Source organism: Entelurus aequoreus, linkage group LG15 (genome assembly GCF_033978785.1).
Source record: "Entelurus aequoreus isolate RoL-2023_Sb linkage group LG15, RoL_Eaeq_v1.1, whole genome shotgun sequence".
In the NCBI taxonomy this organism is placed as follows: Eukaryota; Metazoa; Chordata; class Actinopteri; order Syngnathiformes; family Syngnathidae; genus Entelurus; species Entelurus aequoreus.
The window spans coordinates 55,991,856-56,009,355 of record NC_084745.1 but is presented as its reverse complement, the minus strand read 5'-3'; the positions used below and the strand labels follow the sequence as shown (position 1 = coordinate 56,009,355).

Sequence of the window (17,500 nt, the reverse complement as noted above, 5' to 3'; positions counted from 1 at the left end):
GGAAACCAGCGCGCCGGGCTTGAAGGTGCCACAGAAGCGGCCCAGCCGCTGACCGCTGGCGTGGCCGCTGTACACGTCCACGTAGTCGTAGCGACACAGGCGGTCGCTCTCCAGGTCCAGGAAGCGGAAGGACAGCACCACCACCTTCCCTTCCGGGACCTGCGGGGCAGCAGGTATTGTGACAAGCTTTTATTTTGAAAACGTCAGATTATTGTTTTGTCATCGTGCAAAAAGGCTAAAAAAAAAAAAGAAAAAAAGACAAAACTTGTTATTAATTTTTAAACCTTTTTGATTCACTTTTCAAATCTGATTATGACACTTTTGAATTGTGATTAATCATGATTAATCACAGTCAATGACGTGTTTACATGCATTAAAAACCTCCCAGACAAAACTTTAAATCAGACTTTTCATCAAACAAATTTAAATGTTCAAGTAAAACATGTAAAAGAAAATGTTTGTGTGACATTCCGACAAAGAAAATGCATTTGTGTGCACACATTGGAGTCTTTTTTGAAGTGAATTAAAACCATGCAAGTTAGTAATAACCTGTAATTAATCATAAAACAATTACTATTCTGATTTTAAAAAAGTTCATTGTTAAACAGCACAATTTAAAAAAAAAAAAAGCTTTTTAGTAAAACTATTTACTGACTGGAGCTGCACACTTTTAAACATATTTAGGTCTTTTTCAAAGTTTTATTGTAACGTGCATCTTAGTTGGAGTTTTCATGAACACTTTTGGAGGTGTTGAAATGGCCAAAGCTAACCAGTAGCATGTCACAAGCAAAGCCAATGTAAATTAGCATCAAGCTAACGCATTTTTGGAAAAGCGGAGCCTTACTTGACTTACATTGGAGAGTTTTTTTTTCCTCCATTTCCTGTTAGGCACTGAAAATGTCAACATTACCCAGAGGTAGTTTGGCTGAGTCAGCTCTCAGTGCTGCTGGAGTGATCGTCAAGACACCACTTTAAGTGACGAGGCAGGCCACGTTAAATGACATGGAAGACTACAATGAATGACATGGTGGGCCACCGTTAATAAAGTGGCTAGCCAATTTAAATGACATGGTCGGCCACATTAAATGAGGCAGGCCACATTTAATAATGTGGCAGGCCACATTAAATGATGTGGAAGACCACATTGAATGTCATGGTGGGCCACAGTTAATGAAATGACTAGCCGCATGAAATGACATGGTGGGCCACTTTAAATGACGAGGCAGGCCACATTAAATGACATGGAAGACTACAATGAATGACATGGTGGGCCACAGTTAATAAAGTGGCTAGCCACTTTAAATGACATGGTGGGCCACTTTAAATGAGGCAGGCCACATTTTAATAATGTGGCAGGCCACGTTAAATGATGTGGAAGACCACATTGAATGTCATGGTGGGCCACGGTTAATGAAACGACTAGCCGCTTGAAATGACATGGTGGGCCACTTTAAATGATGAGGCAGGCCACATTAATTGATGTGGCAGGCCACATTAATTGATGTGGAAAGCCACTTCAAATGATGCGGAAGACCACTTTGAATGATCTTGCAGGCTAATTTAAAAGATGAGGTTGGTCACTTTTAATGATGTTGCAGGGAAGATTTAATAATGTGGCAGGCCACCTTAAATGATGTGGAAGACCACATTGAATGTCATGGTGGGCCACGGTTAATGAAATGACTAGCCGCTTGAAATGACATGGTGGGCCACTTTAAATGATGAGGCAGGCCACATTTATTAATTTGGCAGGCCACTTTAAATGATGTGGAAGGCCACATTAAATGATGCGGAAGACCACTTTGAATGATCTTGTAGGCTAATTTAAAAGATGAGGTTGGTCACTTAATGATGTTGCAGGGCAGATTTAATAATGTTGCAGGGCAGATTTAATAACGTGGCAGGCCAATTTAAATGATGTGGAAGATCACATTGAATGTCATGGTGGGCCACAGTTAATGAAATGACTAGCCGCTTTAAATGACATGGTGGGCCACTTTAAATGATGAGGCAGGCCACATTTAGTAATTTGGCAGGCCACTTTAAATGATGTGGAAGACCACTTTAAATGATGCGGAAGACCACTTTGAATGATCTTGCAGGCTAATTTAAAAGATGAGGTTGGTCACTTTTAATGATGTTGCAGGGCAGATTTAATAAAGTGGCAGGCCACCTTAAATGATGTGGAAGACCACATTGAATGTCATGGTGGGCCACAATTAATGAAATGACTAGCCGCTTGAAATGACATGGTGGGCCACTTTAAATGATGAGGCAGGCCACATTTATTAATTTGGCAGGCCACATTAATTGATGTGGAAAGCCACTTCAAATGATGCGGAAGACCACTTTGAATGATCTTGCAGGCTAATTTAAAAGATGAGGTTGGTCACTTTTAATGATGTTGCAGGGCAGATTTAATAATGTGGCAGGCCACCTTAAATGATGTGGAAGACCACATTGAATGTCATGGTGGGCCACAATTAATGAAATGACTAGCCGCTTTAAATGACATGGTGGGCCACTTTAAATGATGAGGCAGGCCACATTTAGTAATTTGGCAGGCCACTTTAAATGATGTGGAAGACCACTTTGAATGATCTTGCAGGCTAATTTAAAAGATGAGGTTGGTCACTTTTAATTATGTTGCAGGCCAATTTAAATGATGTGGAAGACCACATTGAATGGCATGGTGGGCCGCTGTTAATGAAATGGCTAGTCGTATTAAATGATGTGGCAGGCCACAATAAATGATGTGGAAGACCACGTTGAATGAACTGGCAGGCTATTTTAAATGATGAGGTCGGTCACTTTTAATGATGTTGCAGGCCACTTTAAATGATGTGGAAGACCACATTGAATGGCATGGTGGGCCACGGTTAATGAAATGGCTAGTCGTATTAAATGACGTGGCAGGCCACTATAAATGATGTGGAAGACCACTTTGAATGAACTGGATGGCCATTTTAAATGATGAGGTTGGTCACTTTTAATGATGTTGCAGGCCACTTTATATTGGAAGATACCATTAAATGAAATGGAAGGACACTTTAAATGGAGTAGAAGACCACATGGTGGGCCAACGTTAATGAAGTGGCTAGCCACTTTAAATGACGTGGCGTGCCAATTTTAATGATGACGCAGGCCACTTTAAATGATGTGGAAGACCACATTGAATGACATGGTGGGCCACAGTTAATGACGTGGCAGGCCAATTTAATGATGCGGCAGGCCACATTTAATAACGTGGCAGGCCACATTTAATAATGTGGCAGGCTCTATTAAATGATGTGTAAGACCATGTTAAATGGTGTGGAAGACCACCTTTAATGAACTGGCTGGGCCACTTTAAATGATGAGTCTGGCACTTTCAATGACGCGGCAGGCCACATTTAATGATGCAGCAGGCCACGTTTAATGATGCAGCAGGCCAAATTTAATGATGCGGCAGGCTAATTTAAATGTGGAAGACCATTTTAAAATGGCATGGAAGACCCAATGTGGCAGGCCAAATTTAATGATGCGGCAGGCCAATTTAAATGTGGGAGACCAATTTAAATGATGTGGAAGACCCAATGTTGCAGGCCAATTTTAATGACGTCACAATCCATATAAAACGATGTTGCCGACCACATTGAATGATGTGGTGGGCCCCTGCTAATGATTTAGCTGGCCAATTTAAATGATGTGGCGGGTCACTTTAAATGATGTGGAAGACCACTTTGAATGATATGGCTGGGCCATTTTAAATGATGAGTCTGGTACTTTCAATGACGTGGCAGGCCACTTTAAATGTGGAAGACCAATTTAAATGACGTGGAAGACCCAATGTGGCAGGCCACTTTTAATGATGTGGCAGGCCACATTTAATGATGTGGCAGGCCTCTTTTAGTGATGCGGCAGGCCAATTTAAATGTGGAAGACCAATTTAAATGACGCGGAAGACCCAATGTGGCAGGCCACTTTAAATGTGGAAGACCAATTTAAATGATGTGGAAGACCCAATGTGGCAGGCCAATTTTAATGATGTGGCAGGCCAAATTAAATGTGGAAGACCAATTTAAATGACGTGGAAGACCCAATGTGGCAGGCCTCTTTTAGTGATGCGGCAGGCCAATTTAAATGTGGAAGACCAATTTAAATGATGTTGAAGACCCAATGTTGCAGGCCACATTTAATGACGTGGCAGGCCACATTTAAATGTGGGAGACCAATTTAAATGATGTGGAAGACCCTATGTGGCAGGCCACTTTTAATGATGTGGCAGGCCACATTTAATGATGTGGAAGGCCACATTTAATGATGTGGCAGGCCACTTTTAATGATGCGGCAGGCCGATTTAAATGTGGAAGACCAATTTAAATGATGTGGAAGACCCAATGTGGCAGGCCAATTTAAATGTGGAAGACCAATTTAAATGATGTGGAAGACCCAATGTGGCAGGCCACATTTAATGATGTGGCAGGCCAATTTAAATGTGGAAGACCAATTTAAATGATGTGGAAGACCCAATGTGGCAGGCCACATTTAATGATGTGGCAGGCCTCTTTTAGTGATGCGGCAGGCCAATTTAAATGTGGAAAACCAATTTAAATGACGCGGAAGACCCAATGTGGCAGGCCAATTTAAATGTGGAAGACCAATTTAAATGACGTGGAAGACCCAATGTGGCAGGCCACTTTTAACAACGTCGCAGGCCAATTTAAATGTAGGAGACCAATTTAAATGATGTGGAAGACCCAATGTGGCAGGCCACTTTTAATAATGCGGCATGCCAAATTAAATGTGGAAGACCAATTTAAATGATGTGGAAGACCCAATGTGGCAGGCCACATTTAATTATGTGGCAGGCCACTTTTAATGATGCGGCAGGCCAATTTAAATGTGGAAGACCAATTTAAATGACGTGGAAGACCCAATGTGGCAGGCCACTTTTAATGACGTCGCAAACCATACCAAACGATGTTGCTGACCACATCGAACGACTCGATGGGCCACCTTAATTGAAGTAGCGGGCCAATTTAAAAAAGTGCACGACCACATTAAATGACGAGGCGGGCCATTTTCAATAATGTGTCTGGCCCCGTTGAAAAATGTGGCGGGCCACGTAAAATGAAGTGGCAGAGTTTGACACAGGTGGTTAAGGTAAAAGAGCGTGTACGGGTCACTGCATGATTAATCTAAGTGGGATTCATGCAAAAAAATGTTGTGATTAATCACAGGAGTTAACTCCTGAATTGTGACATCCCTGATAGAAGGCGTAGTGAGTAAGAATAATTCAAGTGGCCGTACATTAAGTGATGGTTATTACAGCATATTTACTGATATTATTACTAATAATTAGTGGCAACAGCAGGTGGTGAAAAGGCACTCACTGTGATCCTCCACACACATTTGGTGTTGGGGGGGTAAACTCCCGGGTACCCTTGGCTCCCGATGATTCCGGACTCGCCCGTGAAGTTTCCCCCGCACGTGAAAGACGGTCTAGAAGCAGGAAGAGTGTTGGAAAAAGTTTCAGAATAAAGCGTCCAAAGTGAGGCTAGTGTACCTGTGCTGCGACTGTGCACACACGCACGCCAGCAGGAAAGCGAGCAGCAGACGGAATGCACGGGAAGCGGCGCTCATTGTGGGCTGGAGTGCCGCGCCAGAGTGCCGTCTGCGGGACATGAATGCAGGTTTTGTTCTGGGGGGAGGGACGCTCAGCAGGCTCCTCCCCAGCCCTACTTTTAAACACCGTCTTCTTAACCCCGGGGTTCTTTTGGATCAGGGGTCAGCAACCTTTTTGAAAGCAAGAGCTACTTCTTGGGTAGTGATTCATGCGAAGGGCTACCAGTTTGATGCACACTTCAATAAATTGCCAGAAATAGCCAATTTGCTCAATTTACCTTTAACTCTATGTTATTATTAATAATTAATGATATTTACACTTAATTGAACGGTTTAAAAGAGGAGAAAACACAAAAAAAATGACAATTGAATTTTGAAACATAGTTTATCTTCAATTTCGACTCTTTAAAATTCAAAAGTCTACCGAAAAACTAGCAAATTCGAATCTTTTTGAAAAAATTAAAAAAACATTATTAGTAATTTTTCCTGATTAAGATTAATTTTAGGATTTTAATGACATGTTTTAAATAGGTTAAAATCCAATCTGCACTTTGTTAGAATATATAACAAATTGGACCAAGCTATATTTCTAACAAAGACAAATCATTATTTCTTCTAGATTTTCCAGAAATTTTTTTTTAAAATAAATTCAAAAGACTTTGAAATAAGATTCAAATTTGATTCTACAGATTTTCTAGATTTGCCAGAATAATTTTTTTGAATTTTAATCATAATAAATTTGAAGAAATATTTGACAAATATTCTTTTCTTGGATTTTCAAATTCTATTTGAGTTTTGTCTCTCTTAGAATTAAAAATGTCGAGCAAAGCGAGACCAGCTTGCTAGTAAATAAATAAAATTTGTCGAAAAAACAGAAGCTAAAATGAAGAATTAAATTAAAATTGATTTATTATTCTTTACGATAAAAACAATTAGTTGACTTGAACATTGATTTAAATTGTCAGGAAAGAAGAGGAAGGAACTTAAAAGGTAAAAATGTATATGTGTTTAAAAATCCTAAAATCATTTTTAAGGTTGTATTTTTTTTCTAAAATTGTCTTTCTGAAAGTTATAAGAAGAAAAGTAAAAAAAATAATGAATTTATTTAAACAAGTGAAGACCAAGTCTTTAAAATATTTTCTTGGATTTTCAAATTATATTTGAGTTTTGTCTCTCTTAGAATTAAAAATGTCGAGCAAAGCGAGACCAGCTTGCTAGTAAATAAATACAATTTGTCGAAAAAACAGAAGCTAAAATGAAGAATTAAATTAAAATTGATTTATTATTCTTTACAATAAAAACAATTAATTGACTTGAACATTGATTTAAATTGTCAGGAAAGAAGAGGAAGGAACTTAAAAGGTAAAAATGTATATGTGTTTAAAAATCCTAAAATCATTTTTAAGGTTGTATTTTTTCTCTAAAATTGTCTTTCTGAAAGTTATAAGAAGAAAAGTAAAAAAAATAATGAATTTATTTAAACAAGTGAAGACCAAGTCTTTAAAATATTTTCTTGGATTTTCAAATTATATTTGAGTTTTGTCTCTCTTAGAATTAAAAATGTCGAGCAAAGCGAGACCAGCTTGCTAGTAAATAAATAAAATTTGTCGAAAAAACAGAAGCTAAAATGAAGAATTAAATTAAAATTGATTTATTATTCTTTACAATAAAAACAATTAATTGACTTGAACATTGATTTAAATTGTCAGGAAAGAAGAGGAAGGAACTTAAAAGGTAAAAAGGTATATGTGTTTAAAAATCCTAAAATCATTTTTAAGGTTGTATTTTTTCTCTAAAATTGTTTTTCTGAAAGTTATAAGAAGCAAAGTAAAAAAATAAATGAATTTATTTAAACAAGTGAAGACCAAGTCTTTAAAATATTTTCTTGGATTTTCAAATTCTATTTGAGTTTTGTCTCTCTTAGAATTAAAAATGTCGGGCAAAGCGAGACCAGCTTGCTAGTAAATAAATAACATTTAAAAAATAGAGGCAGCTCACTGGTAAGTGCTGCTATTTGAGCTATTTTTTTACAACAGATCAAATTCTATTTGAGTTTTGTCTCTCTTAGAATTAAAAATGTCAGGCAAAGCGAGACCAGCTTGCTAGTAAATAAATAACATTTAAAAAATAGAGGCAGCTCACTGGTAAGTGCTGCTATTTGAGCTATTTTTTACAACAGATCAAATTCTATTTGAGTTTTGTCTCTCTTAGAATTAAAAATGTCGAGACCAGCTTGCTAGTAAATAAATACAATTTAAAAAATAGAGGCAGCTCACTGGTAAGTGCTGCTATTTGAGCTATTTTTAGAACAGGCCAGCGGGCTACTCATCTGGTCCTTACGGGCTACCTGGTGCCCGCGGGCACCGCGTTGGTGACCCCTGTTTTGGACCAACAGTATCACGACACACCCCTCTGATGCGAAGTTACAATAGTCTTTTTATTCGGTTTTCCCCTTAGAAAGTCTCTGTTGCTTCTCAGCAGTCTTTGGCTCCTCCCACACAGTCAATGCCTCCCCTCATGGTCTCCGACGCTGCTAATAAAGGAACAGGTGATTAGATAACTGGTTCCAGCTGAGATATCCACTCACCTGTCTGCTGCTTCACGGCCGGCACCTGCACACACCCTGCCCGCAGGGAAGGCGTGGACCACGCCCCTTCCACAACTGTGTTTAACATTATCATCACACTTCAACAACTCTAACATGTCAATCAATGTTCCCTCTAATTCAGGGGTCACCAACGCGGTGCCCGCGGGCACCAGGTAGCCCGTAAGGACCAGATGAGTAGCCCGCTGGCCTGTTCTAAAAATAGCTCAAATAGCAGCACTTACCAGTGAGCTGCCTCTATTTTTTAAATGTTATTTATTTACTAGCAAGCTGGTCTCGCTTTGCCTGACATTTTTAATTCTAAGAGAGACAAAACTCAAATAGAATTTGAAAATCCAAGAAAATATTTTAAAGACTTGGTCTTCACTTGTTTAAATAAATTCATTATTTTTTTTACTTTGCTTCTTATAACTTTCAGAAAGACAATTTTAGAGAAAAAATACAACCTTAAAAATGATTTTAGGATTTTTAAACACATATACCTTTTTACCTTTTAAATTCTTTCCTCTTCTTTCCTGACAATTTAAATCAATGTTCAAGTCAATTAATTGTTTTTATTGTAAAGAATAATAAATCAATTTTAATTTAATTCTTCATTTTAGCTTCTGTTTTTTCGACAAATTTTATTTATTTACTAGCAAGCTGGTCTCGACATTTTTAATTCTAAGAGAGACAAAACTCAAATAGAATTTGAAAATCCAAGAAAATATTTTAAAGACTTGGTCTTCACTTGTTTAAATAAATGCATTAATTGTTTTACTTTGCTTCTTATAACTTTCAGAAAGACAATTTTAGAGAAAAAATACAACCTTAAAAATGATTTTAGGATTTTTAAACACATATACCTTTTTACCTTTTAAATTCCTTCCTCTTCTTTCCTGACAATTTAAATCAATGTTCAAGTCAATTTATGTTTTTATGGTAAAGAATAATAAATACATTTTAATTTAATTCTTCATTTTAGCTTCTGTTTTTTCGACAAAGAATATTTGTGAAATATTTCTTCAAACTTATTATGATTAAAATTCCAAAAAAATATTCTGGCAAATCTAGAAAATCTGTAGAATCAAATTTAAATCTTATTTCAAAGTCTTTTGAATTTATTTAAAATTTTTGTTCTGGAAAACCTAGAAGAAATAATGATTTGTCTTTGTTAGAAATATAGCTTGGTCCAATTTGTTATATACTCTAACAAAGTGCAGATTGGATTTTAACCTATTTAAAACATGTCATCAAAATTGTAAAATTAATATTAATCAGGAAAAAATTACTAATGATGTTCCATAAATTCTTTTTTTTAATTTTTTCAAAAAGATTCGAATTAGCTAGTTTTTCTCTTCTTTTTTTCGGTTGAATTTTGAATTTTAAAGAGTCGAAATTGAAGATAAACTATGTTTCAAAATTTAATTGTCATTTTTTTTCGTGTTTTCTCCTCTTTAAACCGTTCAATTAAGTGTAAATATCATTAATTATTAATAATAACATAGAGTTAAAGGTAAATTTTGCAAATTGGCTATTTCTGGCAATTTATTGAAGTGTGTATCAAACTGGTAGCCCTTCGCATTAATCACTACCCAAGAAGTAGCTCTTGCTTTCAAAAAGGTTGCTGACCCCTGATCTAATTGTTCATGTGTGTGAGCAAAGGCAAAAAGTCCCTGAGCATTGAGTGTAGGCCATGTGAGCAACATCACACGTGCACACTGTGGCTACACCAGCAGCACACCTGTCCCAAACCTCACTAAATAACAACTTACATCTCCATCCATCCAGCCATTTTCTACCGCTTGTCCCTTTCGGGGTCGCTGGAGCCTATCTCAGCTGCAGTCGGGCGGAAGGCGGCGTACATTATAATCAAATGACAGCAGTCATTTCCATTTCTAATATAAGTGTTTAGGCCCACTTACAATGACAATAACAACAAATATTGTTTTTCATCAACTGTGTACTTGTATTGTTTGTCTGGGTGGAGGTCCTGCTTTGGAAATAGTTTGTACCCCTTCCAGACATTGCATTTAGTTCCCATTAAAACATCCACATGTTGCACAATGCAATGCAAGCAAGGATCATGTGTACATTCCTGCAACTTCCTGTTTGAATTTTTTTTTTATTATTAGTATTTAATATACTAACAGCATTTCATGATTAATATTTATAAATGAAGATTCCTAATAAACGACACTAGAATAAGCACACGTTTGATTGGTAAATCATAGTGTAACCACCTGGAATGACACTTTATGTGTGGTGTTGGACTTGTCCCACTTTTTGTGTGGCTGTAAACGCATCACTGGCTAAGTGCCATATGTGCATGTGTTGGCGCCAGTGAGAAAGAGCGAGCGGCTGCTGTTGATATAACAAAGTTGCTTTTGGTCTGGTTTGTACGGCAGAAAATTACCACTTTTGCTAGATATCATTTTTTTTTACTAATGTTTTGGTGATGTGTTTATGGCCGACAATAAAGAGTTTTGCTCAGTAAAGTGATGGATGGAATTCATGTCCTCAAAGCGTCTCGACAGACGTTACAATATTTGAGCAGTGATGACGAAAACTGTTCTCTCTGTCGTGTCCGTGTGTCGAAAATTGTTAGGCGCTTATTTTTTTACTCGATTTTGTGCGTGGCATAGATTTGCCGTGCGCAGAGGACGCTTGAGCAGTGCGCAATTGCACAGGCGCGCACCTTAGCGGGAACGTTGATGTCAATGCTGCTAAATCAGCATTGAACAGAAAAATATGTTCTTGTTATCTTACCCTGGATGAATACATGTTAAATACATATGGGAGTAAATGTTTTTAAACTACATTACCCAGAAGGCATAGCGACGTAGAATGACAGGAAGTGATACAAATATATTTTCTCTGATAGTGATCGTTTATATATATATATATATTATATATATATATATATATATATATATATATATATATATATATATATATATATATATATATACATTTTTTTTACAACGTGGGAAATCAAGAGGGCCTTTTTTGTTTTCCTTTGTCATTACTAATGAGTTGTAAATGTTTTTTTTATATATATATATATATTTTTCTATGCATGTGTAATAGTGTGATGTTGCGCTATATTATGAATTAGACAGGGTGTTATATTTTATTTTGAAGTATCCCTTTTATTTTGAAGAACCGGATGTCCGATGCGGAAGTGTCTTTGCTGTTTTTTTTCGGTTAATTACTTCCTCTTCCTTCGGACTCTTTGAGTGGAAGGTAATAGTTCTTCATATTGTAAATATTCTTCCTAAACGTTCCTAGATACTTTGAAAGTTAACCCAATAATGTTGTGTTGTTTTAAGATTTTTTTTGAAGTGGTGAAGTGTCTTTTATTATTTTTTAAATACACAACGCAGAATAAGACTCATTACACATGACAACACTGGATTTATGAATGTGGCATTTACAGTTCTATTGCATTCTCCAACTCTTAATAATAATATATTGTATTTGTAAAAAGCACTTTAAATTGAGCAAACAACCTCAAAGTGCTACAGTGTATTAAAAAATATTGTTTTTAAATTATAAATACAATGTTGTAACATTGTATTTATTTATTTTTTTACGCAATAAATGTATGGCAAGTACGAGACAGAATAAATGAAAGTTCAGTCCAAAACAATTTGGAGAAAGGACTATCGAAAATGCATTATTCTAGAGGAACATCTTGTATGGAGTTGGCAAAATATTACTTGCAGGGGTAAAAATCATGAAATATTTTGACGTCCATCCATCCATTTCTACCGCTAGTTCCTTTGTACTTCGAATAAGATACTTTGTATTTTATTTGGGGTGACAATTTGTTACTCCATTTTTTTCCCGAAATCAATATGAGGCATCAAATACAATGTTAATATGAATTGTTATAGTCAATAATAGCAGTGACTTCCGCATTACTTAGTGCTGCTTTCAGGCCCCCTCGTAAAACACAAATTGATAGCGTATTGAAGTTCATTGAATTGTGAATCTATCGATACTTTTGTAGCGTCCAGAAGAAGTGCACACCAAGTCTCACGCTATTTTTAAACTTTTATTGAGTAACCTACACTAACACAGCTCAACTTATCTCGTTCCTTCCACACGCACGTCCATCCTCACTCCTCCTTTCGGCAACCTACAGGCGTGCTACGTTTAGAACAGTGGGGATTCCGAATATCACTCACTCAAGAACACATCAACTTCAGCAGGTCGTTACAATATTAACTTTTTCTGACAGGTTCATGTTCACATCCTATCAGGGTGGCGACCAAACTGAAGCGAACGTACAACGAGGGTAAGTTTGGCCAGTGTATGTTTTGATCATTACATGTTTTCCCCCATTATTGCGAATTGTACAACAAAAAAAAGGTTACGTTTGCTTGAATTTTATTTTGAAACACAAAACAATAGTATGGAAAAACAAAGCGTTTTTCCTTTTAAGTGTCGTACAGAACTAGAATAAAAACGGATTTATTTTTTTTAATCTTTTATTTCATTTAAGCAGAAACGAAACAAACGAGCCCAAACCGATTTTTTTTTAATATCTCGTCACCGGAACCGGAAGTTGCCTTTTTTTTTCAAATATAAATTTGGTGTTGTATCCTGCATTAACATGTAACAAGATATGGATATATGATATGTGTTATACTGTATATTTCCTCTTTCTGACGCAAGATATAACACCACATTGTTTTTGCCCGACAGGTCAGTCCGCGGATGCCTTTAAATTTTAACTTCCGGTTCCGGCGTCGGAATAACGAAATAAAATCTGTTTTGGTCAGTTGTTTTCCTTTCTGGTAAATGGTGATTTTTATCTTCATTGTATGACATATAAAATGACCCATCAAACTGTTTTTATTTTTTTTTAGATCTAGTTATTGCTTTTCGGCCAAAAACATACACTGAGCCACGTTTATTTTTCTTATTTTAAAAACTTTGCCACTCTCTAGTGGTGGCAATGTGACATTACATCACCGCGCTCGTCACCGAACCCAATAAATAATTCAATTTGCCAATATTTAAGTAACTATAGAGTCGTGGATAGTGAAGGAGAAATCATTAAAGCGCTATCATTAAAAGGACACACTAAGAGAGGCGAAACAAAGAGTACAAGGGTAAGTTGAAAGGCGCTTTATCTCCACAAAGGGGGTCAGTGACGTCATCGTGACATCGAACTTTTTACGTCATGAGCGGAAAAAGGAGGTTGGAGTTTCCACATTGATTGGAACTTCTTTGGCCCAACGACCGTCGGTGAGCTTGATCACAGTAGTAATATTATATTATTTTATTTTTATTATATTATTACTCATAACTTATTTGTCATATTCGCAGTCTAAAATGATAAAAACGCCATTTTAGCTCGTCCTCTTATGTGTTTATTTGCCCCGGCTGATTCGATTGTCATTTAACGGATTTTTTTCCCCCACGCACGTCTGCGGAGGTTCCGTAGTTCCCTGAACGTCTCAATCCCATACGTTAGTATACGTGCGCGGCGGGGAGTCCGAGGCGCCGTGAAGGCATCTCGCCCGCATCCACCTGCTTCCTGTTACTTCTGTGATTGTGCAGACTCACAGGTGTTGTGTCCGGCGTGGAAAGGTCGAGAAAGAAGCCAAGCCTGGAACAATACAACAACAACAAGCCGTGGGACCACCTTTTTTTTGTTTTGTTTGGTTTGTTTTAAAAAAAAGAAAAAAAGCCGGTATTATGTACATTGACGGGCAGGTGCGCCGCGGCTTCGGGCTTGTACGTTGATCTTTATCTTCATCTCAGGCACAACCAAACTCTTGTTTTTTGTTTTTATTGTGGCGGGGAACGCCGTCATCGAAGTGAGTAAGCCTTAAAGCCTAAAGAAGATCATCCCCTCGGAGGAGGCAGCTTACTATAGTGTTGCTAATCAGCTAGCTCGCGGCTAACCAGCATAAAAGCACTTCCGCTTCCGGTTGTGTCAAAATCAAAGCCGGACCTTGGACCTTCTTTGCAAGTGGATCGCAGGACTGGGACCGAAAGTAGGTACGTCACGCAAAATAGCTCAAAGCAAATTGCTAGCAAAGACTTTGGGAAAACTTTCCAATTATACTTAAAACCTTTGATCAGAATTTATGAAGTAATAAAATCGCTTTTGTCTTGAATGATCCATTAAGACAATATAGAAATGTGTGACCTTTATTCTAGAAAATTTACCTTTTGAACATCATAGCTCCCATATTGGTCATAAATGTGTTGGATAGAAAGCAAATGGGTTAGTTTAGTTCAGCGTTTTTCAACCACTGTGCCGCGGCACTCTAGTGCGAGCCTAATAGCGCGTAGAAATATGCATGAAAACACTCCCACAGACATCACACAGTCCGTAAGAATTGTTTTAGTTATATTTTAAAACTTACAAACGTCGCTGGGAGTAGTAGAAACGCTATGGACAACTAGAGCAGTGTTTTTCAACCACTGTGCCGCGGCACACTAGTGCGAGCCTAATAGCACGTGGAAATATGCATGAAAACACTCCTACAGACATCACACAGTCCGTAAGAATTGTTTTAGTTATATTGTAAAACTTACAAACGTCGCTCGGAGTAGTAGAAACGCTATGGACAACTAGAGCAGTGTTTTTCAACCACTGTGCCGCGGCACACTAGTGCGAGCCTAATAGCACGTGGAAATATGCATGAAAACACTCCTACAGACATCACACAGTCCGTAAGAATTGTTTTAGTTATATTGTAAAACTTACAAACGTCGCTGGGAGTAGTAGAAACGCTATGGACAACTAGAGCAGTGTTTTTCAACCACTGTGCTGCGGCACACTAGTGCGAGCCTAATAACGCGTAGAAATATGCATGAAAACACTCCTACAGACATCACACAGTCCGTAAGAATTGTTTTAGTTATATTGTGAAACTTACAAACGTCGCTCGGAGTAGTAGAAACGCTATGGACAACTAGAACAGTGTTTTTCAACCACTGTGCTGCGGCACACTAGTGCGAGCCTTGTAACGCGTAGAAATATGCATGAAAACACTCCTACAGACATTACGCAGTCCGTAAGAATTGTTTTAGTTATATTGTAAAACTTACAAACGTCGCTCGGAGTAGTAGAAACGCTATGGACAACTGGAACAGTGTTTTTCAACCACTGTGCTGTGGCACACTAGTGCGAGCCTAATAGCACGTGGAAATATGCATGAAAACACTCCTACAGACATCACACAGTCCGTAAGAATTGTTTTAGTTATATTGTAAAACTTACAAACGTCGTTGTAGTAGAAACGTTATGGACAACTAGAGCAGTGTTTTTCAACCACTGTGCCGCGGCACACTAGTGCGAGTCTAATAGCGCGTGGAAATATGCATGAAAACACTCCTACAGACATCACACAGTCCGTAAGAATTGTTTTAGTTATATTGTAAAACTTACAAACGTCGCTCGGAGTAGTAGAAACGCTATGGACCACTAGAACAGTGTTTTTCAACCAGTGTGCCGCGGCACACTAGTGCGACTCTAATAACACGTGGAAATATGCATGAAAACACTCCTACAGACATCACACAGTCCGTAAGAATTGTTTTAGTTATATTGTAAAACTTACAAACGTCGCTCGGAGTAGTAGAAACGCTATGGACAACTAGAACAGTGTTTTTCAACCACTGTGCCGCGGCACATGAGTGCGAGCCTAATAGCACGTAGAAATATGCATGAAAACACTCCTACAGACATCACACAGTCCGTAAGAATTGTTTTAGTTATATTGTAAAATTTACAAACGTCGCTCGGAGTAGTAGAAACGCTATGGACAACTAGAGCAGTGTTTTTCAACCACTGTGCTGTGGCACACTAGTGTGCCGTGAGATACAGTCTGGTGTGCCGTGGGAGATGATCTAATTTCACCTGTTTGGGTTAAAAATATTTTTTTGCAAAGCAGTAATTCTAGTCTGCAAATTGTGTTGTTGTTGAGTGTCGGTGCTGTCTGGAGCTCGGCAGAGTAACCGTGTAATACTCTTCCATATCAGTAGGTGGCAGCAGGTAGCTAATTGCGGTGTAGATGGAAACAGCGGGAGGCAGTGTGCAGGTAAAAAGCGAGTGTCTCTAAAAAAAGGCATTGAAGCTTAGGGAAGGCTATGCAGGATGAAACTAAAAGTGAACTGGCTACAAAGTAAACAAAAACAGAATGCTGGACGACAGCAAAGACTTATTAAAAAAAAAAGAAAAAAAAAGAAATTTTCTGCAATTAAAAACAGAATTTGCAAGTATAAAAACGATTTCAAAATAAAACTTATGGCAGGGAGATTCCACTTAGTGCGATCTACACACTCTGAGCACCCGTGTTTCATACTCTACAACAACAGGTGGTGCTGCTGTGCCTATTTAAGGCTGTCATTTGCGCACGGTGCCGTCCGCCAAAGAGGAACCAGGGTGGGCAGTAAATTGAGTTACGGACAAGAAAACAAGCTCAACCTGTAAGTCACTTCCTCCCCACCCTGCTTCACGAGTTTGGTGTTGTGTGATTGGATCAAATAGTTTGACAGGTGGACATGAAGAAATATATTTATGTCGTGACGAGAGGAGCCAGTTGAGGTGGTTCGGGCATCTGGTCAGGATGCCACCCGGACGCCTCCCCAGGGGGGTGTTGAGGGCACGTTCCGACCGGTAGGAGGCCATGGGGAAGACCCAGGACACGTTGGGTAGACTGTGTCTCCCGGCTGGCCTGGGAACGCCTCGGGATCCCAAGCCAAGTGCTTAGGCTGCCTCCCCTGCGCCCCCACCTCGGATAAGCGGAAGAGGATGGACAAATATGAGAATATCTTGCTACTAACTCTGCCTTCTCTCTCTCCAAGCAGCTGACGTGTCACCCTCCCCCCCCCCCAACATGGCGTCAGGCCACCAGGTCCACTCCACCGTCCTGCAGGAGGAGCTCACCTGCCCGGTGTGCTTGGACGTCTACCGCGACCCCCTGCTGCTCCCGTGCGGCCACAACTTCTGTCGCAAGTGTCTGGACCGGCTGCGGCAGGAGACGGAGCGCAGCCGCTTCCGCTGCCCGGAGTGCCGCTACAGCCACAGCAGCAGCATGGACCTGCAGAGGAACTTCAAGCTGGGCAACATCGCCGACGACTTCCGCTCCAGCAGCACGCCGGCGGCGGCAACGGCGGCGGCCAAAGAGTGCGTGACGTGGACGGTCCCCAAAGGGTTTGTCCCGTGCGACTACTGCCTGCCACCCGCCGCCGCCTCCTCCTCCTCCGCCGCCTCTCCTGAAAAAGGCGACACGCAGGAAGGCGCCTACGGCGTGGCGGTGAAGATGTGCCTGAAGTGTG

The 17,500-nt window shown here is 39.0% G+C and overlaps 2 protein-coding genes across 10 annotated transcripts in view; one reads left to right on the top strand and one right to left on the bottom strand.

Moving 5' to 3' along the window:
* The window catches only part of LOC133630276 (procollagen C-endopeptidase enhancer 2-like), a 24,269-nt gene extending 18,632 nt beyond the window's left edge, over window positions 1–5,637 (bottom strand). For all 3 annotated transcript variants that reach the window (XM_062021762.1, XM_062021763.1, XM_062021764.1), the window contains exons 1-3: window positions 5,549–5,637; window positions 5,376–5,484; window positions 1–159 (exon numbers count right to left, since the gene is read on the bottom strand). The exon at window positions 1–159 is cut by the window's left edge and continues 97 nt beyond it. In XM_062021762.1, coding sequence (XP_061877746.1) covers window positions 1–159; window positions 5,376–5,484; window positions 5,549–5,625 — 345 coding nt within the window. In that variant the 5' untranslated portion in view covers window positions 5,626–5,637. The remainder of the gene's footprint in view (window positions 160–5,375; window positions 5,485–5,548) is intronic.
* A 7,795-nt stretch (window positions 5,638–13,432) lies between these two features.
* The window catches only part of LOC133630273 (E3 ubiquitin/ISG15 ligase TRIM25-like), a 22,011-nt gene continuing 17,943 nt past the window's right edge, over window positions 13,433–17,500 (top strand). Inside the window, exons 1-3 of one of the 7 annotated variants that reach the window (XM_062021756.1) lie at window positions 13,433–14,205; window positions 16,538–16,648; window positions 17,027–17,500. The exon at window positions 17,027–17,500 is cut by the window's right edge and continues 127 nt beyond it. In XM_062021756.1, coding sequence (XP_061877740.1) covers window positions 17,059–17,500 — 442 coding nt within the window. In that variant the 5' untranslated portion in view covers window positions 13,433–14,205; window positions 16,538–16,648; window positions 17,027–17,058. Of the gene's footprint in view, window positions 14,210–16,537; window positions 16,649–17,026 lie in introns of all 7 variants that reach the window. The other 6 variants (XM_062021753.1, XM_062021759.1, XM_062021758.1 and 3 more) reach the window with 6 other exon arrangements.